The sequence below is a fragment of the Protopterus annectens genome, chromosome 5.part0, assembly GCF_019279795.1.
Source record: "Protopterus annectens isolate FY-2018-M chromosome 5.part0, PAN1.0, whole genome shotgun sequence".
NCBI classification, from domain to species: domain Eukaryota; kingdom Metazoa; phylum Chordata; order Ceratodontiformes; family Protopteridae; genus Protopterus; species Protopterus annectens.
Genome location: NC_056735.1, coordinates 1,479,695,329 through 1,479,723,145, shown reverse-complemented (window position 1 = coordinate 1,479,723,145; position 27,817 = coordinate 1,479,695,329). Strand labels below are relative to the sequence as shown.

Genomic DNA, 27,817 nt, shown 5'->3' with positions numbered 1-27,817 from the left:
TTAAAAAAGCAACTTTCCTCTTGCTATAACAAAATCGCCAAATTCGCTACCAGCCATAAGTCCTCCACCCACCACTGCTCCTCTCTTCAAAAACTAAACTGGCTAGAACTTCCCAATCATCTCACTTACACTCAACTAACTCTTGCCCATAAGCTCATTCTCAACCCCTCCCTCTGTCCCTCCCTTTCTTCTGCCTTTAAAATGCACCTACCTGATAGAGTATTAAGGTCAAATCAAAATCTATTAGAAGTTTACAAACCTACTCATCCCCCAGGCAAAAACCTTCTATCCTATGGCCTAGCTCGCCTCTGGAACTCCCTACCACCGTCCATTCGCACCACCTCTAACCATTTTACTTTCAAAAGATCTCTTTACTCATATCTAGCATCACGGTGGGAATGCTCTTGCTCCCACCCTACATAACTAACACTGGCTATTTTCATTTTCCTTCTCTACTCCAGCAAATTTCCTTATTTTCCCCCCCACACACACATTATTTCTATGATATTTGCAAAGAATGTACTAGACTGGCCCTCTAATGTCTATGCTTCCTAATATGCAATTACTTTCAGTATTGCTTTGTATTATTCCTTCTGATAGTCTGTATCTTCAGTATGTTTCATCACAAGTCTGTATTATTTCTAATGTTCGCTGTACTATTTTTGAAATTTGCTTTAATCTTTTGCATTCTGTATAATTATCATTAATAACCTGCTGTACTTAGATTGTTGATGGATATAACCTAGATAGATAGATTCTGTACCTACATTTTTGGAGCTTTTCTCCCCAGGACTCCATTGAAAACGAGTTCATTTTGGCCCAATGGACTATCCTGGTAAACCAACTGCAATAAATAAATAAATAGAGGCTTCTTGTAGAGCCGCAGTTACAGGCTCTGTTATTCGAAGACGTGCTTGGTTGAAAAAACAGTTTACCTGACCATGTTAAAGTAAAATTATTGGATGCTCCATTACAGCATGATACTTTGTTTAGTGTTGAGGCAGAAGAGGTGCTAAAGAAAATGGAGGATAAAGCAAAGTCAATGCAAACGGTGAAATATTTCTTACAGGTTCAACCACCTAGATTTAGCAGAAACTGGCCTTCAAAAAATTGGTCCTTTCCAGTGTCCGACAGGCCACAAAGAGGCAGATACAGACGCCCAAGAGGCAGATCTCCGCCCCAAGGCTCCTACAGACCTAAACAATGGGGTGCTTCAGCCCCCAAAGGAGGAGAAGACAAATCACAACATTATAGGAAACAGTCGCAATGACTTCCCTCTGCAAATGCCAAACTCTTACCAGTTGACAGCACCCCTAGGGGGAAAGCTAGCACTTTTCTCAAAAAATTGGCACATGATCACCCAAGACCAATGGGTGCTGAATATTGTTTTTCAGGGGTACAGGTTCCACTTCCACATGCTTCCAAAACCAAAAGGTATGCCAAGCCTGCCACAAAACCAATGGGCAGAGGCACAAAAACAGATTGCGACTCTCTTGGATATGGGAGCTATTCAAAAAGTTCCACAAGAAGAACAGGGACAAGGATTTTACCCAAGACTTTTCTTAGTACCCAGAAAAGACTACGCCTGAAGACCAATACTGGACCTGTCAATCCTAAATACTTTCCTGGATGTTCCAAAATTCAAAATGTTAACACTACAACTTCTGCCCATGCTGGGCAAGGAGGCTTGGCTAGTTACTTTGGATCTCAACGAGGCATACCTGCATGTCCCAATCACAGTCGTGCAGAAGATGCCTCAGATTTATAGCAGGCTCAATGCGTTACCAATTCTCTGCACTGCCCTTTGGCTTATCTACTGCGCTCAGGGTCTTCACAAAATGCCTGGCACCAGTAATTGCATTTTACAGACAAAAAGGAATTCAAATATATCCCTAGTTGGACGACTTGCTTATTCAAGCATAGAGCAATGACATTCTTCTAAAGCACCTGGTGTTTGTAAAAGGATTGCTAATTTGCCTAGGGTACACAGTAAACGAAAATAAATCAAAACTAGTGCCCTCTCAAGAGATAATAATCCTGGGTGCAAGCTTAAATACAACTGCCAAGATGGCTTATCTCACGCCAGACAAACAAAGGCAACTGACTCATTACTTTCAAATGATGGCAACAAGACCCAGCTCCCTGCAAGAAAAATTCTGCAGGCCCTGGGTTTCATCTCATCCTACATTCTACTAACTCCATATGCAAAACTGCATATGAGGAAACTACAGTGGTATCTAAAAAATGTTTGGACTCAGCATTGTCACAGCCTAGAGACAGACATAACCTTGATTCCCTGCTTACAACAGGAGTTTCGATGGTGGTCCCAGGCCTGTCACCACAACAAGGGACAGCCTTTACCTTACCTTACCTACAGCCGGGCAGACAATAACAACGGATGCATCTGATTATGCCTGGGGAGCACATATGGCAGGAAAATGTATTCAGGGCACGTGGCCCAAGGAACAAATGCATCTTCACATCAATCAAAAAGAGATGCTAGCTGTACAGAATGCACTGACCACCTTCAAGAAGCTAATACATCCGGGACAACTATTAAAAAAGACGGACAATACCACAGTTATGTGGTACATAAACAAGCAAGGGGGCACACGTTCCTACCCCCACTGCAGACTAGCCATGACTTTGTGGAACACAGTACTGACCTACCAGGTAAATCTGCAAGCACAATTCCTGCTAGGAACAAAAAATACACTGGCAGACGAACTAAGCAGAAATCTCTTGGATCCTCACGAATGGAAGCTAAATCCACAAGTGTTCAACATAAGGAAATGGGGACGCCCAGACATCTTTTTGCCTCCCCTCACAATTGCCAAATACAGAAATTTTGCACAAGGACTTGTCACTCTCAAGCATGGAAAGTGGATGCTCTATCATTCAGCTGGAAAGGCCTGACAGTGTCTGCCTTCCCTCCAATGCCTCTTCTCACCAAGGTGCTTCTAAAAGTCAGACAAGAAGCCAAAAATTATCCTGATTGCACCAGACTGGCCACGCCAGCACTGGTACCCAATCCTAAAGAGTTTGTCCCAAGGCCCTCCTTTGCCTCTACCTCAAATCCCTCATCTTCTGACACAACAAAATAATTGGATTCTGCACAGTCAACTCAGAAACCTGACAGCATGGCAGATAATGTAGCCACTCAGACTGCACCTCTCTCTAAAGCTGTTATGGATGTGATTTTGAAAGCCAGGAGGCCCAGCACTAGGAAATCTTATGCAGAAAAATGGAAGAGATTATGTGCTTGGAACCAGGCACAAGGGCTCGAACCACTTGTCCCTAATGTACCTCAGATTTTGCAATACCTAACTGAGATGTTGGACAAAGGCCTGTTCTTTTCATCCATTAAAATCCATGCCTCTGCCATTTCAGCTCATTACACTACGGATCCTCCTATTTTTTCACATCCTCTACTACGACAGTACCTCAGAGGGGCAACAAATATAAGACCCCCTAGGAGAGCACCAGTACCTACTTGGGACCTCAATTTTGTTTTAGAAAAACTTAACACTGCCTCCATTTGAACCAGCCAGCACAGCTGATCTAAAATTCTTGTCATGGAAAACTGCTCTGCTCCTAGCAATAACTTCAGCAAGAAGAGTCTCAGAGTTACAGGCATTGATGGCTGTGGAACCTTTCCTCATTTTTCATCAGGACAGGGTTTCTCTTAGGACAAACCCAACATTCATGCCAAAAGTGGTCTCCAATGTGGCCTTAAACCAAACCATTCATTTACCTACTTTCTACCCAAATCCCCAGAATAAAGGGGAAAGACTTCTGCACGCTTTGGATATAGACAGGCAGCTACGATTCTACTTGGACAAAACAAAAGCTTTCAGAAAAACTGAGCAACTGTTTGTAGCTTATGCTGCAGGATCACAAGGAAAGCCTATTACAAAGCAGACAATCTCCAAATGGATAGGACACTGCATCCACTTCTGTTATGCACAACATGGCAGATAAGTGCTGAAGGGCATTAGGCCTCATTCTACCAGAGCAGCAGCCACTTCAGCAGCTTTCCTTAGAGGAGTACCAACCAAAGGCATTTTAGAAGCTGCAACCTGGAGCTCAGTGCACACTTTCACCAAGCACTACCACTTACCTCTCTACTCCAAATCCAGAGCAGGCTTTGCCACTGCAGTTCTGCAGGGCTTGTTAGCCTCACCAAATCCAATTTAGACCCAGCCACCCAACCTCAGCTTTGGGATTCTACCCAAGTGCAATGACTGCAACAGTGAAACACGAACATAGTACAGTTCTGTACCTACCATAAATGTAGATGTTCGAGTGTATTCACTGTTGCAGTCCAGGTTACCCACCCACCATCCCCCCTCTTTGCTGGGACTATTCTGTACTTCTCAACCCTTTACAACCTATGTGGTGTATTTGCTTGTAGATGAAGTAAATGTTTATAGAAATATATTCATGGTTTTTTGGCATATTTTTATCTTTTCAGCCTTCCTATCTGGGGGCAGCTGACATCTGGGGCAAGAAACTGAAGAAAATGGCGTCAGTTGCAACTTTTATACCCCTGACGCACTGACGTCAGGGAAGAGGCGACAGCAGCCGACGCCGGACCAAGACTTTGGAACTCGGGCCAACTGCGGGTTGCCTGCCAGCAGGATAACCCAAGTGTAATGACTGCAACAGTGAATACACTCTCATCTACATTTGTTAGGTACACAACTGTACTTTTTCTGTGGACAAAATTTGATCTGGCTCGTCTTCCAATTAGTAGGACGTTTTGTTACTGGTTGTGGTAACTCAGTGGAAGGGGTCAAATTGATCGTCAGGTTTAGTATGCCGGGCTCAATAACATGTCACCTCACCAGGGATGAAAAATGAGTTTGCTGATCTGGAGCTATCTGAAGAGGAAATCTCAGTGGATCACTACAGAAGATCTTTCTCCCATGATCTCAGGTATGGCATTTCTGCTGCCTATAGTTGTTAGCTATGTAGCAACCTTAATTGTTTCAAGATTTGCAGTCAGAAAATGTACAAAGTAATTTCAATAAGTGAAAAATGGTTGTTTAATTGTATGATAGACATTTGACTTTGAAAGTGCATTGTTTTCCTTAATGGGATGCACGGGTTCGTGTTGCAGCAGCTGAATCTATGCCTCTCCTCCTTGACTGTGCAAGAGTACGTGGGCCAGAGTACTTGACCCAGATGTGGCACTTTATGTGTGATGCTCTTATTAAGGCAATTGGCACTGAACCAGACTCTGATGTCTTGTCAGAAGTAATGCATTCATTTGCAAAGGTAAGAAGCTGATATTTACTTGTTTTCTGAATCCATTTTGTGTAGTACAGACTTGATGCTGCAGCCAGATTATTTGATAGATGAGTAAATAAGCTGATTTTCATTGTAAGATTAAACTGATTTCAGATTGAGGCTTGCTTAATTGAGCTAAACGTAATGCCCTTATTTATATTTTAATGATGTAAAGATACATGATCATTTTTTGCAGCATCACATGCTGTGGGAAGAGGATGGATGGTACTTTTACCTTCTCTGTTTGGTATATTCATTGGAGACCTACTCTGTATGGTGCACACTGGTGTTGCATTGAGATGCATGTTTCCTGATATTGTAAAGTTCCTCATTCTGTTATCAGTAGAAAGTGTTTGTGGTGCCTTATAAAAGGACTCTGCTTGATACCTGTTACAGTTTAGGGAAGAGGAATCTAGAAGCATACCAACCCCCACCCATCCAAATCGGTGAAAATGTAAACTGGTGATTGTCACAGCTGTAGTCATGTCATGTGATCACTAGTAGTATGACCACATGGTATGGATGGAATTGGAAAAGGGTACCAACAAAATGGTGTCAGAATGGATGACTCTACCATCAGTTATCTTTGAAATAGGATTGGCTTTATCTCATCTACTTGACTTTCTCAGACTCCTCCACCCATTCTCAGGGTGCTTGCTTGCACTTGTAGAACTAGTTAAATCCACCTAGCCATTGTATGATCTTTTGTGCTATTCATTGTTCAGCCCTTGATAATGGCATTTTGGGAAGTGTTGATCTGTTCTGTAATCTGTTTAAAAAAATCTAAAGGTAAAAACAGATCCTTAAAGTTTTGGAACATTAAGCACTCCTTAAATGGAGACGGAGCCACCTCAAGCAAGACAGTCCATAGTGAGAATTAATGTGAAGTGAATAGAGGTGAAAGTGCTATCAAATTATTGCTTTTTGTGTTTTGAGGTGGCTCCATTTGACCTTGACATTCCAAAGATGTTCATCGTGCATACAGCTGCAGTCATAACAGATGGGTTCTCCTGCCGTCAGGCGGGTCCTTGGTCGGCCGAATTCCAAAGTCTAGGTCCGGCGTCGGTTGTCGTCGCTTCTTCCCTGACGTCAGTGCGACAGGGGTATAAAGGAACCAGCCAACGCCATTTTCTTCAGTCTTTCTTGCCGCGCGGTGCCCGAAGCAGAAGCAGTTCGCAAGTGCCGGTCGGCCAGCCCCTGAAATTACGAAAAGTTTGAAACCGAAGTCTTCTTGAAAGCTAAGTACCCCGTTGGGGAAGCTTTTCTTGCCTCAGACCGATGTCAGACAAAGTTAATTGTATTTCATGTGGGAAGCAAATACCGCATAAGGATTTCCATTCCCTCTGTATACCTTGTTTAGGCCCAGACCACGACGTCTCTGTCTGTCGCTTTTGTGCTACATTCAACAAACGCACCATTAAGCGTCGGGCGGAGTTCGCCCAGCATTACTTTGGAAAAACATTTAACTATATTATGTCGTCGGATACTCAGACTCCAGTTTCGTCTAAAAAAACGCAAAGATAAGGACAGACACACGAGGCCCGCGGCCTCTACCGACACTATGCCAAAGCTGACTACACGTGGTCCGGTTCTCAGCGAGGCGCCTACGCAGCCCCTGACTACCGAAGACACTTCATTGGCGGTGTCTCCTGTGCCCGAGGTCGCAGGCTCCTCGGCCCACACCCCGACTACAGATACCGAAGCCACTCTTGGCGTTGAACCTCAAAATGTGGATAGGTCTACCTCCACTCAAGGTGTCTTCAGACCTTCCTCCTCTTTTTCCATCAAGGCTTTCACTAAGTCTAAAGCAGCCATGCATTCTAAGAGACAAGCTGCACAGGGCCCATCTCCAGGCCCCATGCCTAAAAAAACAGATGCTTAAAATGGCTGAGGATTTAATTACTCTTATCAGGGGTTCTCAACCCCCACCGGACAAAAGGCCCAGAGTGGAGGAAGAATCCCCCTCCTGTGATCAGGGCTCCATTATTTCAGAGCACTCTGATCAGGAACATTCTTACTCCCCTTTTGAAGACTCTGATGCAGAGGAGTCCATTCCTTCTGTATCCCCCCCAGAGGATTATTTATTTGGGGAAACTTTGCATACCTTAAGGGAACACTTTCACTGGGAAGGCCAAGATTATTCAGATTCCAAGAAAAGGCTTAGGGGAATTTCTCTTGCTGCCGCAGCACAGGCCTCTGGCTATACCTCCTGTCTTGGACATCCTAGATGATGATTACTCTGAGGCCTGCCTTAACCCGGATTCTCTGCCTCCAGCCCCAGTGAAGCCTGACATGTACTACAGGGTTCCTGACTCACCAATTTCTATACAAAAGCCATGCTGCTGACCCAGAAACCATCTCACAGGGCCCCAAGGGAATTAAGGCCTCCACTGCTAAAAATCCATTACCTTCCGAGAGAGATTCCAGATCTTTAGAAAGGTGGGGAAAAAAGGTATATACCTCTGCTACCTTAACCATGAGGGCCTTAAACTGTCAGTTCCATATGCTAAAATACCAACAGTTTTTGTTATCACAATTGAAAAGTAAAATGTCGCAACCTGAACAACCAGACTTGAAGGAGTTGCAGGATTTGATGCATAGTGCAGAACAAGTGGGTAAGCATACCTTACAATGTGGTTTTGATGCTCTAGAGGCCTCATGTAGAGCTGCTGTTACAGGATCAGTCATACGTAGACATGCCTGGCTCAAGGAACAAACCTTGCCTGATCATGTCAAAGATAAATTACTAGATGCCCCTCTACAAAAGGATGTATTATTTGGTGCTAATGCTGAGGAGGTATTAAGGAAAATGGAGGAAAAGGCTAAATCAATGCAAACTGTGAAAGATTTTCTACAGGTTCAACCCCACATTTCAGTAGAAATTGGCCTTCCAAAATTGGTCCTTTCCAGCCACGGACAGACCCCAAAGAGGTAGATACAGGCCCGAGGGGCAGAGGACAATCCCAAGGATCGTTTAGAGGCAAACAATGGCAAGCTCCTACACAAAGAGGTGGTGAGGATAACTCGCAATCATTCAGAAAGCAAGCCCAATGACTTTCCCCTTTGCATGCCAAGCAAGACTCAAATGGCAGCCCCTTAGGAGGAAAACTGGCATTATTTTCAAAAATTGGCATATTGTCACAAAAGACAAATGGATCCTGGACATTATAAACAGAGGCTACAGATTCCATTTTCACACCCTTCCAAAAATGAGAGGCATGCCAAACCTGCCACACAATCAAAGGGCAGAGGCACAAAGGCAAATTACAGATCTCATAGACATGAAAGCTATTCAAGAGGTACCTACGCACGAACAAGGTCAAGGTTTTTATTCCAGACTATTCCTGGTACCAAGGAAGGGAAAAGATTGGAGATCTATTTTGGACGTATCCATCCTAAACACATTTCTACTCGTACCAAAATTCAAGATGCTCACTCTACAGCAGCTTCTTCCCATGCTGGGCAAGGAGTCTTGGCTGGTAACACTGGACCTCAAGGAGGCATACCTGCATGTCCCAGTCAGACAAAATTGCAGAAGATACCTCAGATTTCTTGCAGGTTCAACCCATTATCAATTCTCTGCATTGCCCTTTGGCTTATCTACTGCGCCCAGAGTATTCACAAAATGCCTGGCATCAGTAATTGCCTACTGCAGACTTCAAGGGATACAAATATACCCCTATTTGGACGACTGCCTGATCCAAGTGGACAGCAAGCACATTCTTCTGAAACATCTGGCTTATGTAATAATGTTGTTGAACTCTCTGGGATACACAGTCAACAAAAAGAAATCAAGGCTAATACCCTCTCGAAAGATAATTTTCCTGGGTGCCAACTTGGACACAAACACCCAGATGGCCTACCTCACGCCAGAGAAGCAGGGGCAACTAACTCAATACTTCAGAACACTAGCAAATTGCACCAGGCTGACTGCAAGGAAAATCCTGCAGGCTCTGGGATTCATGGCATCTTGCATCTTATTAATCCCATGTGCAAAGCTGCATATGAGGAAACTTCAGTGGTACCTGAAAAACCTATGGTCTCAACAGAGCCACAGTTTGGAAACAACAATACCACTAATTCCATGTCTACAAAAGGAATTTCTGTGGTGGGCTCAAGCATGCCAAACAAACACAGGTCTTCCATTCAGCAAGCCTCAAGCAAATCAAGTCATCACAACAGACGCCTCGGACTACGCCTGGGGGGCGCACATGGCAGATCTGTGCATTCAGGGCAAATGGTCCCAAAAAGAAAAGCACCTTCACATCAATCAAAAGGAAATGCTAGCAGTAATAAATGCTATTATAGCCTTCGAAGACCTTCTGCAACCAGGTCAACTATTGATAAGAACGGACAATACCACAGTTGTGGTACATAAACAGGGAGGAACACATTCATACCCCCCTATGCAGACTGGCCATGTCACTTTGGAACATGGCCATGGACTTACAAATCGAACTACAAGCACAGTACTTGCCAGGCAAGGAAAACACGCTGGCAGACAACCTAAGCAGAAATATGACGGATCCACACGAATGGAAGTTGCATCCAAAAGTTTTTACAGAAATAATCCATGCATGGGGAAGGCCAGACCTAGATCTCTTTGCCTCCCACAAAAATCACCAATTGACAAAATTCTGCTCAAGGATTTTCCATCCAAAGGCCTGGAGAGTGGACGCTCTCTTTCAGTTGGACATCGACAGTTTATGCCTTCCCACCTCTTCCTCTGCTGCCCAAAGTTCTATTGAAAACCAGAGCAGACAGACCAAAGATGATTCTCATTGCTCCAGACTGGCCAAGACAACACTGGTACCCACTCCTGAGGAGCCTGATGCATTCCCCACCATGGACCCTGCCTCTAATGCCTCTTCTCCTGACTCGGCACAGTTTCAAAACTCTTCACAGCCAGCTAAAAACACTCAATCTAGCCGCATGGAAGATTTCTTAGCATCACAATAGACCCTACTCTCCAAGGAGGTGCAGGATGTCATTTTGGAGGCTAGAAGGCCGTCAACTAGAAAAGCTTACTCTGTAAAATGGAAACTGTTTTGTGTCTGGAATGCGAAAAAGGGTCAGGATCCTGGAAAACTGAATTTACCTCAAATACTACAGTATCTAGCTGAGCTGCTAAGCAGTGGACTTTCATTCTCCTCCATCAAAATCCATGCCTCAGCCATTTCTGCAGAATACAACACTGATCCACCCTTATTCTCTCACACACTCTTAAGACAGTTCCTCAGAGGGGCTAAGAATCTAAGACCCCCAAGGAAACAACCAATACCTGCTTGGGATCTCAATTTCATTCTGGAAAAACTGACCTTGCCTCCCTTTGAGCCAGCTGCCTCATCAGATTTGCAATATTTATCCTGGAAAACAGCTTTCCTTCTGGCTATTACCTCAGCTCGTAGAGTTTCAGAACTACAAGCTCTCATGGCTGTGCAGCCTTTTATCATCTTCCATCAGGACAGAGTTTCCTTACAAACCAACGCGTCCTTTATGCCTAAAGTGGTATCCAGGGTAGCTTTGAATCAGGCCATACACTTACCTACCTTTTATCCTAATCCTCAAAACAAAGGGGAGAGATTACTACATTCCTTGGACATCCACAGACAGCTGCGTTATTATTTGGACAGAACAAAGCCTTTCAGAAAATCAGAACAGCTCTTTGTGTCCTATGCTGTAGGAGCTCAAGGAAAGCCAATTTCCAAACAGACAATCTCAAAATGGATGGCCCACTGCATACGCTTTTGCTATTCTTTTCATGGCAAAACTGTACCTACAGGCATCAGATCTCACTCCACAAGGGCCACAGCTACCTCCGCAGCTTTCCTCAGAGGAGTTCCTACCAAAGATATTTTGGAAGCAGCCACTTTGAGTTCTGTGCATACCTTCTCCAAGCACTACCACCTACCATTATACTCCAAAACTAGAGCAGGCTTTGCCACTGCAGTCTTGCAGGGCATCCTGGCTCCTCCTAGTTCCACCTAGTGCCTACCACCCCTTTCTTAGCTTTGGGATTCTACCCATCTGTTATGACTGCAGCTGTATTTTTTATTTTTTTTTATTTATTTAACATTTGTTGACCGGGAATGTCCGACTAGGTTCCACAGATCCTGTTTTCAGCGGAGGCCCGGGGAGAAATGCTCCAGATGCATGTCTTTGGAATGTGGAAGCAGTACCCAGAGGAAACCCACGCGAGCACAGGGAGAACATGCAAACTCCACACAGAAGGCACCCCAGCCGAGAATCAAACCAGAGAACCTCTTGCTGTGAGGCGACAACGTTAACCGCTGCACCACTGCGCCGCCCTATGCACGATGAACATAGTACAGTTTTGTACCTACCATAAATGTAGATGTTAGAGTGCTAATACAGCTGCAGTCCAGGTTTCCCTCCCTCCTTCCCCTCTTGGGACAGGCCTATTGGCTAACACCTCCTCATACAACCTGATTGGGGTATTCATTTATGGTGTATTTGCTTGCAACACTGTATTTTGATTATATTGCATTGCTTTATTACACAAATTTATGTATTGCCTTCCTTCTGGGGGCACCTGACATCTGGGGCAAGAAAAACTGAAGAAAATGGCGTCAGCTGGTTCCTTTATACCCCTGTCGCACTGACGTCAGGGAAGAAGCGACGACAACCGACGCCGGACCTAGACTTTGGAATTCGGCCGACCGAGGACCCGCCTGACGGCAGGAGAAAAACCATCTATTATGACTGCAGCTGTATTAGCACTCTAACATCTACATTTATGGTAGGTACAAAACTGTACTTTTGTCTAGTGTCTGAAGGACCAAAGTTTTATGTAGCTTCCAAATTTAGATTGCTTGACCAGTTTGCCAGAGTGTTGGTGCCATAAGCCTTAAGCTGTGTATGGAGTTGCCCTTGTGTAGTTGGGCTTAATTGCCAGGGTCAACCTTTTTCAAAGCCAAATCGGTTGGTGTAGGGATTGTACACTCTGCCATTGTGTGTGTAAGGTACATTATGATGTGTTCCATCACCTTAAATAACGCCGGTGATGCTTCGTAACTCAGTAGTTGCCAATATCTCTGTACGTAGTAGTCTTTTGATGGCAGGGGTTGGAAGACTTGCAGCTGATCATTGTATTTCACTATTGCAAAATTGTATGTGTTACTCTTGCAGAGATAGTTCATGGACAGCCCTAGTACCAGAGATTTAACTCCCTCCTCCTGGACTTGGTGGATAACCTTTATCTGATATCAGGAATCTTGGGTATAAGGGTCATCTACCAGTGTTATTTTGCTGCTTTCTTGCTATCTGACCCCTTAATATCCTCATTCATAGACCACGTCAGTCCAAAGATCAGAGTGCATCTTAAAGCGAAGTGCCTTGTTGGAGAGACTTCTTTTCTTGCATATTCTGTTGGAGAGTTCTAGGACATGCTTGTCTTGAGTGTGGAAAACAGATTTTACATTGGGACTTTTTCACTTTCTTTTCCTTAGGCCTGAAACACAACATTCGCAGCTGTCACCATTGTGTGAAGTTTTAATAAGTGAGCTGTCAGTCGTAGGGGCGAATCCCTTGTACATTGTTTAAGAAAGGATATCTGGAATCTTCACACACTATGGCATCTGATTCTTCTGTTTTTGACCACTCCTGTAAATGCAGAGAAAAGTGGCCGAAACTTACAAAGGTGACGTACAATAAGTTTTGCCATTGATCAGTCCACCCAGGTTTGTTTTTATTGGACAGGAGACACTTGCAGTCCCTTCCAATGAGTAGGGAGTGTTGTAGACCACTGTCAAGTATGCCTTGGAGTCAGACATGCCTCCCTGCCCTTCTGTCTGTACAAGCCAAAGGAAGAGGGTTGTCAGTTGAGTCTGAGGTTGTTGTTGCAAGCTTCTGTTTCTGAGTTTGTGCTAGGTGTTCAGATGGGGAGAAGGAATCCTGAAAACTTCAGTTGGCTTTGCTAAGGCTGCAACATTGTCCCAGTTACCTCTACCACACCAGAGACCAAGCTGTAGATCAAACCAAAACGGATTCTTCTTGGCATGCTTCAGCCTAGATTTACCAGTAGGACCTAATATTACTGGCAGATGATTTGCTTCAGATTGTAGATTCCAAACAGTATAGCCCTACTAGACATCCTGCCCCTACAGAATCCTTTTCTGGGAAGCGAGAGAGACCCTTCCCCCATGGAATCTTCAGATTCTTATGATTTGGCTCAATTGCCTTATGTAGACCAGTTGTCTATAGGGTACGTATGCTCTTTCAGACTCTTGACAACATCTCAGCCCCACACACACACACACACACACACACACACACACACACACACACACACACACACCTGAGGACTTAGCCTTTAGGGAAGTACTCAGTAAGATGAGGGTTTCCACTGAGAAGCTCAGATTACGTCAGTCTGAGTAAGAATTCTTGAAACTTCCCCTCAATTACTTGATGTTCTTCGTGTTTCACTGTTGCAGTCATTACATTTGGGTTGTCTGCCTGCATATCAGTCTTGGATCCCTGCGTTGGGTGCTGTCTCCTCTTCCATGATGTCAAGTCATCAGGGGTATAAAACATGCAGCCGATGCCATTACATCAGTTTTTCTTGCCACGTGGTGCCTGAAGCAGAAGCAGTTCACAAGTGCTGGTCGGCCGACTCCTGAAATATTAGATGTTCTTCGTCTTCCCTTGCTGCAGTCCTGACTATTGGGTATAGTCCGCGTCCCAGTCGGCCCGAATACCAGAGTATAAGGCTGACGTCGGTCATGGCTTAGACTGGCGTCAGTACGTCAGGGTACTAATGCGCATGACCGGCGTCATTCGCTCAGTCTTTTTTGGCGCATGGTCCGATGCAGAAGCAATTTTGCGAGTGCAGGTTGGCGTTCTGAGATTTTCCGAAACCGGAGTTTCAGACCGAGTACAGAGTTGGCTAAGTAACCCGTTGGGAACATTTTGGTTTTTCTTGCCTCAGTATATTACGGATGTCAGAAAAAGTGAATAACTGTATTTCTTGTGGGAAGCAGATACCGCATAGGGATTATCATACATTGTGTATACCTTGTTTAGGGCCTGAGCACGCGTTGTTGGTTGCCGCTCTTGTGCTAGATTTAATAAGCGCACTATTAAGAGGAGGCTTGATTGTGCTAGGTTAGTGTTTGGGAAGCGTTGCAATTATACTATGCCGTCGGATGCTCCGCCTGCTTCATCTAAGAAGCGCAAGGACAAAACAGTGAAGTCTAGGGTGAGGAACCGGCAGTCCCTGGCGTCGGTCCTTTAGAAGGCTCAGGGAGCCAGAGGTTTTGCCAGGAGTCTCTGTGGAGTCTCAGGCAGATACTTTACTGTTACAGGATGTGCCCTCTCAGGAGGTAGGCCAGGCTGAGGGGGCTTCTCAGGTAACTGTTCTTCCCTCTCTTCCCAAGGTAGTTAGGGCCTCTCCTTCTGTTTCTAAAGCTTCTTTTAGAGGAAGACCAAGTTCAGCTTCTGTAGGGGCTTCTCCTAGCATTTTAGGGCTCTGTGCCTAAGAAACATATGCTTAAAATGGCTGAAGATTTGATTACTCTGATTAGAGGTTCTATGCCCCACCTGATAAGAGGCCTAGGGTGGAACAGGAGTTTGATAGTTTTGAACAGTGTTCACAGGCTTCAGAGTCTTCTGTGGAAGACTTGCAAGAGTTTCCTGCTTATTCTGATTCTGATGTGGATGATTCCACTCCTTCAGCTTCTCCTCCTGAGGATTTTTCATTTTCAGAGACTCTTCACTCCATGAGGGAGCACTTTAAATGGGAAGGCCAAGATTACTCTGACTCCAGAAAAAGGCTTAGGGAATTCTTGTTTTTGCCTCAGCATAGGCCCTTAGCTATTCCTCCTGTGTTGAATGTGGTGGAGGATGTTTTGCAGAGGCTTCTCTGAACCCTGATTCCTTGCCTCCTGCTCCTGTTAAGCCTGATAGGTATTATAGGGTGCCCGAAGCTCATAAGTATTTGTTTAAGGGTCCCAGGGCGGACCCAGAAACTGTTTCTCAGGGGCCTAAAGGTGTTAAAGCTTCTGTTGTTAAAAATCCTGTACCCTCTGATAAAGAGGCAAGGGCTTTGGATAGGTGGGGTAAGAAAGTATATACTTCTTCCACTCTAGCCATGAGGGAGTTGAATTGTCAATTTCATATGCTGAAATATCAGAATTATCTCCTTTCACAATTGAAATCTAAGGTGGATGCTTTGGCGGAAGGTATTGAGTGTAAAGAATTGCTGGATTTGGTTCATGTGTCTGAACAAGTGGGTAAGCATTCTTTGCAGTGTGGTTTTGATGCTGTTCAGGCCTCCTCGAGGGTGGCTGCTACTAGTTCTGTTCTTCGCAGACATGCATGGTTGAAGGATCAGAATTTAGCTGAGCATGTTAAGACTAGGATTTTGGATGCTCCTTTACAGTCTGATGTGTTGTTTGGACCGCCTGTGGAAGCAGTTTTAAAGAAAATGGAGGATAAAGCTAAGTCTATGCAGACTGTTAAAGATTTTTTGCAGGTGCAGCCTCCAAAGTTTAGTAGAAATTGGCCTGCTAAGGGGTGGACATATCCTGCTTATGGTTCCCAGTCTAGGGGTAGATCTAGCCGTGGTAGGGGCAGGACTCAAGGTTCATTTAGGCCTAGATCAGACAGTTCACCTGCTCAGACTTCTGGTGAGGGCAGGGGTCAGTCCTTTCGTAAGCAGAACCAATGACCTGCCTTTTCAGCTGCCAGTGGACTCTCGTCTGGCAGCTCCTTTGGGAGGAAGATTGTCTCTTTTCAAAGAAAATTGGGATTTAATCACTCAAGACAGATGGGTGCTGGATATCATTCATCACGGGTACAGATTTTATTTCCACACAATGCCCCTTTCAAAGGCATGCCAGATGTTCCTCCTCCACAAAGAAAAGAGGCTCTCAAGCAAGTTTCTCAGTTACTCCAGATAGGGGCTATTCAGCCAGTCCCTGTGTCAGAAAGGGGCTTGGATTTTATTCTCGCCTGTTCCTAGTACCAAAGAAGGGGAACACGTGGAGACCAATTTTGGATTTATCTATCCTCAACACTTATCTGGACATTCCCAAGTTCAAGATGTTGGCGTTACAGCAACTGTTACCTCTGCTGGGCAAGGATCACTGGATGGTAACTTTGGATCTCAAGGAAGCTTACCTTCATGTGCCCATAAGGCTAAGTTGCAGAAAGTATCTGCGTTTCGAACTGGAGATTTTCATTATCAGTTCTCTGCATTGCCCTTTGGCTTATCTACTGCCCAGAGTATTCACAAAGGTTCTGGCTCAGTGATAGCTTACTTCAGGCTTCAAGGCATTCAAATTTATCCTTACTTGGACGACTGCCTGATTCTGGCTCAAGAAAAGAACACCTTCTACAGCATCTGGAATATGTCATAGCAGTGCTAAGATGCCTAGGGTATTCTGTGAGCGAAATAAAGTCCAGTCTAGTACCCTCTCAAGACATGTGCTTTCTGGGTGTGAGACTGAATACAGCAGCCCAGATGGCCTTTTTAACCCCGGACAAACAAAAGAGTCTGTCACTTTTCTTCCATCAACTATCTCATCAGTCCGTGCTGACTGCAAGGACAGTCCTTCAAGCATTAGGGTTCATGGCATCTTGTATTCTGGTGCTTCCCAATGCCAAACTGCATATGAGGAAGCTGCAATGGTATCTCAAAAATGTATGGACACAGCACTGCCAAGATTTGGACACTGTCATTCAAATAATACCTTGCCTTCAAAAGGAATTCTTGTGGTGGGCTCAGGAATGTCACCTAAACAAGGGACTCTCTGTGACCCGGCCAGAGGCGAGTCAGATTTTAACGACAGATGCCTCGGACACTGCTTGGGGAGCTCATCTAAATGGAAAGTGGATACAAGACAAGTGGCCTGCCAGACTACAGCATCTACATATCAACATGAAGGAGATGTTAGCAGTCCAGTTTGCATTGATGGCGTTCAAGGAGTTACTTCTTCCAGGGCAGGTGTTGATTCTGACAGACAACACAACTGTTATGTGGTACATCAACAAGCAAGGGGGAACACATTCTTATCCTCTATGCAGGCAAGCAATGATTTTATGGGAGACTGCGTTAAGCCTGCAACTGACTCTTCAGGCAAGGTTTCTGCCAGGAGCACAGAACTCCTAGCAGATGTATTAAGCAGACAAATCATGGATCCCCAGTGGAAACTGGATCTTCATGTATTTCAGAAATTGACAGTGTCATGGGGAACTCCAGACATAGATCTGTTCGCTTCTCCACTAAACCACCAGCTGCCAAAGTATTGCACAAAGGGGTTTCATCACACAGCTTGGAAAGTGGATGCTCTGTCTTTCAGTTGGAAAAACCTTCATGTCTATGCTTTTCCACCTCTACCTCTTCTTCCAAAGGTATTACTAAAGGTCAGACAGGACAGGCCAAGGATGATTTTGATAGCTCCAGATTGGCCTCGGCAACACTGGTACCCACTTCTAAGGAGTCTTGTAAAGAAGCCTCCATGGCCTTTACCTCTGATTCCTCATCTGTTATCTCAGAAGGACGGTCATCTGCTCAATGTCAAGCTTCAATCTCTCCATCTCACAGCTTGGCATATTCTGGTTGAAACATGGAAGGTCTCAGCTTCCTCAACAAGTTTTAAATGTGATTATGGAAGCTAGAAGGCCTAGTACTAGGAGAGTGTAATGAAAAATGGAAGAGATTTTTATTTTGGTGTACAGCAAAGAATTTGGAGATTTCAGAGCCTAATTTGAGTGTGGCTCTTCAATATCTTACTGAGTTATTGGACAAAGGTTTGTCTTTCTCTTCCATAAAGATTCATGCTGCAGCAATTTCAGCTCACTATGATTGTGACCCACCTTTGTTTTCATCCTTTGTTCAAGCAGTTTCTTAGAGGGCAAAGAATATAAGACCCCCACGTAGAGCTCCTACTCCTGCTTGGGATCTCAATTTTGTGTTGGAAAAACTTACTCTACAACCTTTTGAGCCTGCAGCTACTGCTGAATTGAAATATTTGTCATGGAAGACTGCTTTTCTGTTGGCTATTACTTCTGCAAGAAGGGTGTCTGAGTTGCAGGCCCTTATGGCAGTAGAGCCCTTTTTGATTTTCCATAAGGACAGGGTATCATTACGTACTAATCCTTCCTTTATGCCTAAGGTGGTTTCTAGTGTGGCTTTAAACCAAACTATTCATTTGCCTACGTTTTTTTGCAGATCCTCAAAATAAAGGGGAAAAGATTTTGCACACTTTAGATGTACACAGGCAATTGCGTTATTATTTGAGCAGGACTAAAGATTTTAGGCAGTCTCAACAGTTACTTGTTTCTTTTGCTTTAAGTTCACAGGGCAAACCTGTGTCAAAACAAACTATTTCTAGGTGGATTGGCTTTTGCATTGCATTTTGTTATTCCCATCATGGCAAAGAGGTTCCAGCTGGGATTAGGCCTCATTCCACTAGGGCTACTGCCACTTCAACAGCATTTCTAAGGGGTGGCAACTAAGGATATTCTGGAAGCAGCTACTTGGAGTTCAGTGCATACTTTCTCTAGGCATTATCACCTGCCTATATACTCTAAGTCTAGAGCTGGTTTTGCCACAGCTGTTTTACAAGGCATGTTGTCAGCTCCTGCTACTTTATAATTTGCCAGCCTCCCTTACCTCTGCTTTGGGATTCTACCCAATAGTCAGGACTGCAGCAAGGGAAGGCGAAGAACATAGTACAGTTTTGTACCTACCATAAATGTAGATGTTCGAGGATTCCTTGCTGCAGTCAATTACCCTCCCTCCTTCCCTCTGTGTTTCAGGGTGGTTGTGTAGGTGCCTTTACATGCTTATATTTTTTGTATATATATTACTGTATATATTGTGCATGTTTATTGGTGCAGGTTGTTTTTGGGACTTGTCTTTTTGGGTCTTCTGACATCTGGGGCAAGAAAAGACTGAGGAAATGACGTCGGTCATGCGCATTAGTACCCTGACGTACTGACGTCAGTCTAAGGCGCCATGACCGACGTCAGCCTTATACTCTGGTATTCGGGCCGACTGGGACGCGGACTATACCCAATAGTCAGGACTGCAGCAAGGGAATCCTCGAACATCTACATTTATGGTAGGTACAAAACTGTACTTTTTAGAATTTCAGAACCGAAGTCTTCAAAAAAGCTAAGTACCCCATTGGGGATCCTTTTTCTTGCTCTAAACCAATGTCCGTAAAAGTTAACAATTGTATTACCTGTGGAAAGCAAATACCTAAAAGGTTTTCTTTCGTACTGCATTCCTTGTTTAGGCCTAGACCACGATGTCCCTCGCTGTCTGTTTTGTGCCTTATTCAACCCCCGAACTATTCGTCTGTTTATTTTTGCAGCAAATTATTTCAGTACTCAGTTTAACTATCCAAAAATGGCTTCGGTAAGCCATCCAACTACCGACATTCCGAAAAAAACGTAAAGATAAGACACCGCATAGGTCCAAAGCTGCCAACGCTTCCGTTAAGCTAGTTGCTAGTTTGCCGGTATTCAGTGAGGTGCTTTCGCAGCCCCTGATGCCCACTACTTCAGATTCGCAGGCCTCTCCTGAGACCCATTCGGAGTCCAGTATACCGTGAGATGCTTCTTCGACCTTGGAACCTGCAGATGTCTCTACCTTGGATGGATCCGGAGCCGCTGTGCAAGCACCGGCGTCTGAGGGTGTAGTCAGGCCTACTGACTTGCATTTCAAACAAACGACATCTTCAAGGCCTAAAACTCTAGAACGCCTAGAAAACCGACATCCAAACCGCACGGTCAGGCCCATATGCCTAAAAAAAAATGATTAGAATGGCTGAAGACCTTATTACTTTAATTAGGGGAAGCCAGCCTTCACTGTCTGAGACCTAGAACTGATTTTCCTTCTGATTCTTCTGATCAGGATTCTGAAATTTCTGTTTCTTCTGATTACTAGGATTTGCCTTTATCTACCTATGAGGAGTCTGGTGCAGAGGATTCCATTCCCTCTGCTTCCCCTCCAGAAGATTTTGTTTGGTGAAACCTTGCACACTCTTGGGGAGCATTTCCGCTGGGAAATCCGGGATTACTCTGACTCCAAAAAGCGGCTTAGGAAATTCTTACTCCTCCCTCATCACAAGCCTTTAGCTATCCCTCCTGTTCTGGACATTGTAGATGATGCTTTCTTGGAATCTAGCCAGGCCCCAGACACTTGGAAACCTGACCGGTATTAGAGTACCTGACTCAAGTTCCTCTTCAAGAATCCTACTGCAGACCCAGAGACCATTTCCTAAGGACCTAAAGGCATTAAAGCTACTACTGCCAAAAATCCTACCCCCTCTGATATAGATTCCAGGGCCTTTGACAGATGAGTAAGAAGGTATACACTTCTGCTACTTTGGCCATTAGGGCCTTAAACTGCCAGTTTCATATGTTAAAGTATCAGCAGCATATTATGGGACTAAAACAGAAAATTATGTTGATTCCAGACTGTGCTGAAAATAAAGAATTACAGGATTTAATGCATTCTGCTGAACAAGTTGGTAAACATACTTTGCAATGTAGTTTTGACTCTTTAGAAGCATCTTGCAGGGCTGCTGTCATTGGGTCTGTTCTTAGAAGGCATGCTTGGCTTAAGGAGCAAAATTTGCCAGATCATGTTAAAGCTAAATTACTGGATGCTCCCTTAAACCAAGACCGCCTGTTTGGCACCAAAGCAGAAGCAGTTCTTAAAAAGATGGAGGAAAAAGCTAAATCTATGCAAACTGTTAGATTTCCTGCAAGTACAGCCTCCCAAGTTTTAGTAGGCATTGGCCTTCTAAGAATTGTTTTTTTCCTGTCTCTTCCAGGCCTTCTTGGTCCAAACCCAGGAACAGCAGACTACCTAGGCTACAGTCTCAAGGAACTCACAGGCCTAAGCAGTGGGGGGCTCCCACTTCCAAAGCTGGAAGTAGTAAGACACCCCCTATGGAAAAATGTCACAATGACTTAACCTTAAACCTTCCAAGCCTTGTTCAACTGCCTGCTCCCTTAGGAGTAAAGATCGCCCTGCATGCAAAAAGCTGGGAACTCATTACCCAGGACAAATGGGTTTTAAATATAGTTTTCCAAGGATACAGATTCCACTTCCACACCTTACCAATGCCAAACGGTTGGCCAGACCTACCCCCAAACCAGTGGGCAGAGGCCTAACAGAAGGTTCTCTCCAAGTATCAGGGCTATTCAACTTGTCCCAGCAGAAGAAAGGGAACAAGGTTTTTACTCGAATTTTCCTGGTACCCAGAAAAGACAACTCCTGGCGTCCTATCCTGGACCTCTCTATTCTAAACACCTTTTTGGTAATCCCAAAATTCAAAATGCTAACACTTCAGCAGCTGCTTCCTATGCTAGGCAAAGATGCCTGGTTGGCAACCTTAGACTTAAAGGAAGCTTACCTGCACATTCCAATAAGGGAATCTTGCAGGAAATACCTATGCTTCAGAGCAGGCTCCATGCACCATCAGTTCTCTGCACTTCCCTTTGGCTTATCTACTGCACCCAGGGTATTCGCAAAGTGTCTAGCTCCAGTCTTTGCATTTTGCAGGCAAAGAAGTATTCACATATACCCATACCTGGACGATTGTCTAATTCAGGCAGAAAGCAAGGACATGCTACTAAAACATCTGGCATTTGTAAAGAAACTTCTAACCTCACTGTACACCATAAACGAAAAGAAATTTCATCTAGTACCCTGCCAACGAATTGTATTTCTGGGAGCAAGCTTGAACACAACTTCCCAGATGGCTTGCCTCACGCCAGAGAAACAAGTTTGACAGCCTACTTCAAACTACTGGCCACAAAGACCCAGCTATCTGCAAGGAAAATCCTGCAAGCCCTGGGGTTCATGGCCTCTTGCATTCTACTAATTCCATATGCAAGACTGCATATGAGGCAGCTACGATGGGATCTAAAAAACCTATGGTGTCAACATTCTCAGGACCTGGAATTGATGATTCCCATCATACCTTGTATAAAGAGAGTTCCTTTGGTAGGCAGAGGCATGCTACCACAAGGGGCTCCCATTCACTCCTACCCCCTGCCGCCCAAACCCTAACGGACATCAGACTGTGCATGGGGGGCTCACTTGGTAGGGCAGTGCATTCAGGGCAAATGGAACCAGAGTCAGATGCACCTGCATATCAATCAAAAAGAAATGTTAGCTGTACAGAATTCCCTGATGGCCTTCAAGGACCACATTCTTTCAGGACAATTATTGGTAGAGAGAGAACACCACTGTTAATGTGGTACATAAACAAGCAGGGAGGAACCCATTCATACCCTCTCTGCAGACTAGCCATGGCTCTGTGGAACACCACCTTGAGCTACCAAGTGCACCTACAAGCTGAATTCCTGCCGGGCAAGCTAAATTCACTGGCAGACTACCTAAGCAGAAATCTCATGGACCCACACGAGTGGAAACCGGAACCAGAGATATTCAACCTTTTGAGAAACACATGGGAATCCAGAGATGGACCTGTTTGCCTCCCCTCAGAACTACCAGTTGGACAAATTCTGCACAAGGGCTCCCCACAGTCAAGCTTGGAAAGTGGGTGCCCTGTCCTTCACCTGGGAAAGCCTCTCAGTTTGCCTTTCCCCCTCTGCCTCTCCTCTCGAAAGTTCTGCTAAAGATTCAAACAGGACAAACCAAGGACAATACTGATTGCACCAGACGGGCCACACCAGCACTGGTACCCCCTCTTGTGCAGTATATCACTGCTGGAACCATGGCATCTGCCTCAGACCCCTTCCCTGCCCTCCCAGCAGGAGGGCCTGATTCTGCACCCTCCGCTTCAAGCCCTGAACCTTGCAGCCTGGCTAATTCATTGAGCTCTCCAACAGCATTCCTCAGTAAGCAGATGCTAGATGTCATTCTGGAGGCAAGGAGGCCTAGTACTGGAAAATCCTATGCTGAAAAGTGGAAAAGATACTGTTCCTGGAGCCGGACTCAGGGGATGGGCACAACAGTGCCCAGCTTACTGCATTTTCTTCAGTACTTAAGAGATGCTCCACAAGGGCCTTTCCTTCTCGTCAATTAAAATTCATGCCTCTGCCATTTCAGAACATTATAATACTGAGCCACCCCTCTTTTCTCACCCCCTGCTAAAGCAATTCCTCAGAGGGGCCAAAGATTTAAGACCACCCAGGAGAGCCCCCCTACTCCAGCCTGGGACCTCAACTTTGTATTGGAAAAGCCTACCTTCTTTTGAGCCAGCTGCAGGGTTGAAATTCCTTTCTTGGAAAACAGCCTTCCTTCTAGTAATCACTTCAGCAAGAAGAGTGATATTACAGGCCCTCATGGCAGTGGAGCCCTTCATCTTCCATGCAGATCGTGTGTCCCTCAGGACCAGTCCTTCCTTTATGCCCAAGGTGGTCTAGTGTGGCCCTTAATCAGTCCATTGATTTGCCTACTTTTTTCCCAAATCCACAAAACAAAGGGGAATGAATACTGCACTCATTGGATGTGCACAGACAACTAAGATTTTATTTGGACAGGACTAAGCCTCTCAGCAAATCTCTGCAGCTGCTAGTTGGCTTTGCGGCAGGGGCAGAGGGGAAGGCCCTTTCAAAACCATGTCTAAGTGGATAGCCCATTGCATTCTTTTCTGCTATAAGCACCATGGAAAACCTACCCCACAGGGAATAAGATCACATCTCATCAGGGCTGTATCTACTTCTACAGCCTTTCTCAGAGGTGTCCCTACCTGGGACATCCTAGAAGCTGCTACCTGGAGCTCTGTACAAACCTTCACAAAGCATTACCACATGCCTATTTTTTCTAAATCCAGAACTGGTTTTGCAACTGCAGTCTTGCAGGGCTTAATAGCTGGTCCTAATGCTCTCTAACTTCCTCCTCCCTTTGGGAATCAACCCAAATGTAGTGACTGCAACAGTGAAACGCGAAGAGTACAGTTGTGTACACTTACCTTTCTTCTTTAGTGTATTTCTACTTTCTGGTGTATTTGCTTTTTGTAACCTAGCTATGACCTGACATCTGGGGCAAGAAAAAAGCGATGTAATGGTGTCTGCTGCATGTTTTATACCCCTGACGTCATGGAAGACTGCATCCAATGCAGGGATCCAAGACTTTGATATTCAGGCCGGCTGAGGGCTACCTGCAGGCAGATGACCCAAATGTAATGAATGCAACAGTGAACATCTACATTTATGGTAGGTGTACACAATTGTACTTTCCATATGGCTGGACTTTCGGGTCTTCTGAGGTGGAGGATCCCTTATGTGAGAATACTGCAACATGAGAATAGAAGGCTATCACCAAGGCAATCGGAACAAACTTTTAGGCCTAGTGGACCCTGTCCTCAGGGGCCCAGCAGGGAGCAGTAATGACAGTTTCCTCAATTCCTTCCCGTACCCTTCTCAAAAGCCCCTCTTCCTTTAAAGCTAGGAGGAAGGTTCTTGGAACGAATGGACCAATATATTACTCAAGACACTTGGATGCTAAGCATTATCAGAGCATGTTACACATTTTATCACCTACCTCGCAAAGCATGCAAGCATTCCTGTTGTCCCATCATCTCAAGTACAAAAATAAAAGCTTTGATCCACGTGGGTGTGCTTTTACAGCAGGGGTCTTTGAGGTACACTGAAGGAGAAAAAAGGATATTGTTTCAAGTACTCTTCTTTCTTGGAATAAGTCTTTAAGATCCATAGTAGACCTGTCCATTATACAGATTTCTTTTGTTACCAAAGTTCAAAATGCTTACATTACAAAAGCTCCTGCCTTTGCTTTCTCTTCTGGCTTGCATGGTCGCCTTGGATCTAAAAGATGCTGGCTTGTAAGTAAAAACGAGGGCTCCATAATACACCCCTATCTCAGCACCTTGAAATTGACAGTTTCATTAATTTCACTAACTACTTTCCAAGGCTTCTCCTTGGACAGTGACTTGCTAGACATTTTAAAAGAAGCCAGAAAACCTGGTACCAGAAGGTCATATTTCAAAAGTGGAAAAGGTTTTGTTTGGTTTCAGCAAGAGATTTTCCCCATGTTCAGCAGAGATAAACCATGTTATTGCCTACTTTCCACATTTATTCAACCCATTTTTTTTTCTTATCCATTAAAATACAATACACTTCCGCCTTATCTGCTTACCTTCCTGTGCAGTTTTCTCTTCTCTCAACCCTTTTTGAAGCATTTCCATAAGAGTAATATCTGAGGCTTCCCAGAAGAGTTCCTCCACCTTGTGGTCTTAATTTTGTGCTAGAAAAGCTTAGTGTATTATTTCAGCCAGCAGCCAAAACTAACAGATTACTATTTTGGAAAACTGTCTGCAAACCGTTTCAAAATGGATTTTCAACTATATTGGCTTTTTGTTGCCCATATTATGGAGAGCAAGTTCCAAAATCTAATTCTGCCAGTGCTACTGCTTCTATTGTTTCTTTGTGGGGTTCCCACCAGGGAAATTTTTAGAGGCTGCCACTTGGTCGTCTTCCCACACTTTTATCAGACTTACAATTTTCTCCAAAACCAGTGCCGGATTTGCAGGGCATTTTAACTTCTGATTAATCCTTTCTTTATCCTCCCATTTAGTTACTACTTCAACAGTGAAACATGGACATAGTACAGTTGTCTGCTTACTGTCACTGTTCATGTTAGTGCCTTCACTGTTGCAGCACATCTTCCCACCATCCTTCCCTATCTGATCGGTTGGGGTCTGCATCCCTTTGCTCTCCCCATTCTCTCTCCTCCATTAGGTCTTTCTGGTACCTTCCTAAGCTCTGGGAACAATTGGGTTTCTTGTGCTCCGAGCCTGGTGCTTCACCTGGGGGAGAGCCTTTTTTGTTGGGGCAAGAAACTCTTAAGATAGTTGGCTGGACCTGCTGGTACTCAGGTTGGCCAAGGGCTGCCTTATAATAGCCCATACAATTAGTACTGCAACAGTGAAGATGCTCTAACCGTACATTTATGGCAAGTAAACTGTGGAAGAGTAGCTGGAGTTCTGATAAGGTGGTGGTTTGTACTGGCTGTGAAGCAACCTAGTACAACACTCGTCTCCCTGCAAGCTGACACATTGAGCCCCCTCAATGTGTCACCAACAAGCAAGCCAATTAGTGGTCATCTTTTGCTTGTATTGTGGTATCATTCTTGGTTGCTGTATACTAAAAACTAGTTTCTTCCAGCATTGGAGACTTGGTTCTATCATGTCCCTCTTCATGTATTTTGGAATGCATCACAAGTCATTCACACTCGTATGAATGTTGGCCATATGCTAAATACTTTAAACAATGGTGATTTTCTTGGCTGTTATATGACAGATTCTAGCATCTAAAAGGTAGCTGACCATTACTCTTTGCTTGGTCTCTCTAGTGGTGCATTGGTGTATCAAATTGCAGTCCCCTATAACAAGTGTATTATCATGGCAAGTGGACTGCTGTTTTAACATAAAGAGCTTAGCTGTAACAATCTGACTCCTACCTGTGGTGCTGGTGGGATAAGCTATATATTCTGTGCATTTAGTGTTGTTGCAGCTTGACTGTTGAACACTTGCCTACAATGCTACACTTGAGGCCTTTAGTGGAAGTGATGACTGGTGCACCTCAGCCCAGGGAGTTTGTTGCATTGTTGGCAGTATGGTGGTAGTGATTACAGATGACCATTTTTGGAAAGGTGTGCTCCAGTTGGAATAGTATGCATGTATCATATAGACGACTCCTGTAGTAATATCAAATAGTTGTCAGTAAATGTGGTAGTTGTGTAGTGTCCTAGAGTGCCTAGTGCTAAAGGCGTTTGACAACAGATGGGTTGTAGAGTGACTTCAGGACCCGTGGTTGATCTAGAAAAGGAAGTTGGCATGTGTTGAGGGATTTTGATCTCGTTTTCACTAGAAGGAACCCTCTACCTTCTGCTCCAAAGTTGTGTGCTGTTACTTGTGTCATTGACACTAGAAAGAATGTCATTCAGTTGCAAGGCAGATAATACAGTAGACAATGTTACATGATGTCCGGCACAGTAGACACTCCGTACTACAACAGAGTACACAAGGCATCAACAGCAGGTATAAGGACCGAAGTAATATAGTGCAGTGCAAAATAGTAATGCAACAAAGTGTATAATACTGTCATGGCAAGGATACAGTACAGCAGGAGAGTAAACAGTTGGCCACAGTACAGCACAGAAGACATTTAGCAGTGCTAAACAATGTTGCAAAAGGTGTTTCAGGGTGCCACCACATCTAGCCTGGTGCAGACTAGCTCTTGTCTCGCCTGGGGAGTAGGGATTGCAAACCATACAATTACCAAAAGTAAGCACATGCTACTGTTGTATGCACCGTTATACTGGTTTTATATTTTGCAAACCTGCTGAAATTTAGCATTTCTCAAATGTGCAGCTGTTTGTCGCATCATATCTAAGAGTTCAAAGCAGATTTCTTTTGTCACAGCCCAAATGGTTAGAGCACACAGACCAAGTTAACATTGCTACATAACAGTAATTCAGGGTAGAGAACAGCAACACTTTCTGACTGTGCAAAATTACTGTAGGACAAAGTCTTCTTTCTGCTTTTCATGGTTA

General features: G+C 44.5%; 1 protein-coding gene across 1 annotated transcript in view; it reads left to right on the top strand.

Annotated features, from left to right (window-relative positions):
• IPO5 (importin 5) overlaps window positions 1-27,817 on the top strand; it is a 1,405,185-nt gene that overhangs the window by 1,061,430 nt on the left and 315,938 nt on the right. The window contains exon 19 of the mRNA XM_044071309.1: window positions 5,108-5,280. Within this exon, the coding sequence (XP_043927244.1) occupies window positions 5,108-5,280 (173 nt within the window). The remainder of the gene's footprint in view (window positions 1-5,107; window positions 5,281-27,817) is intronic.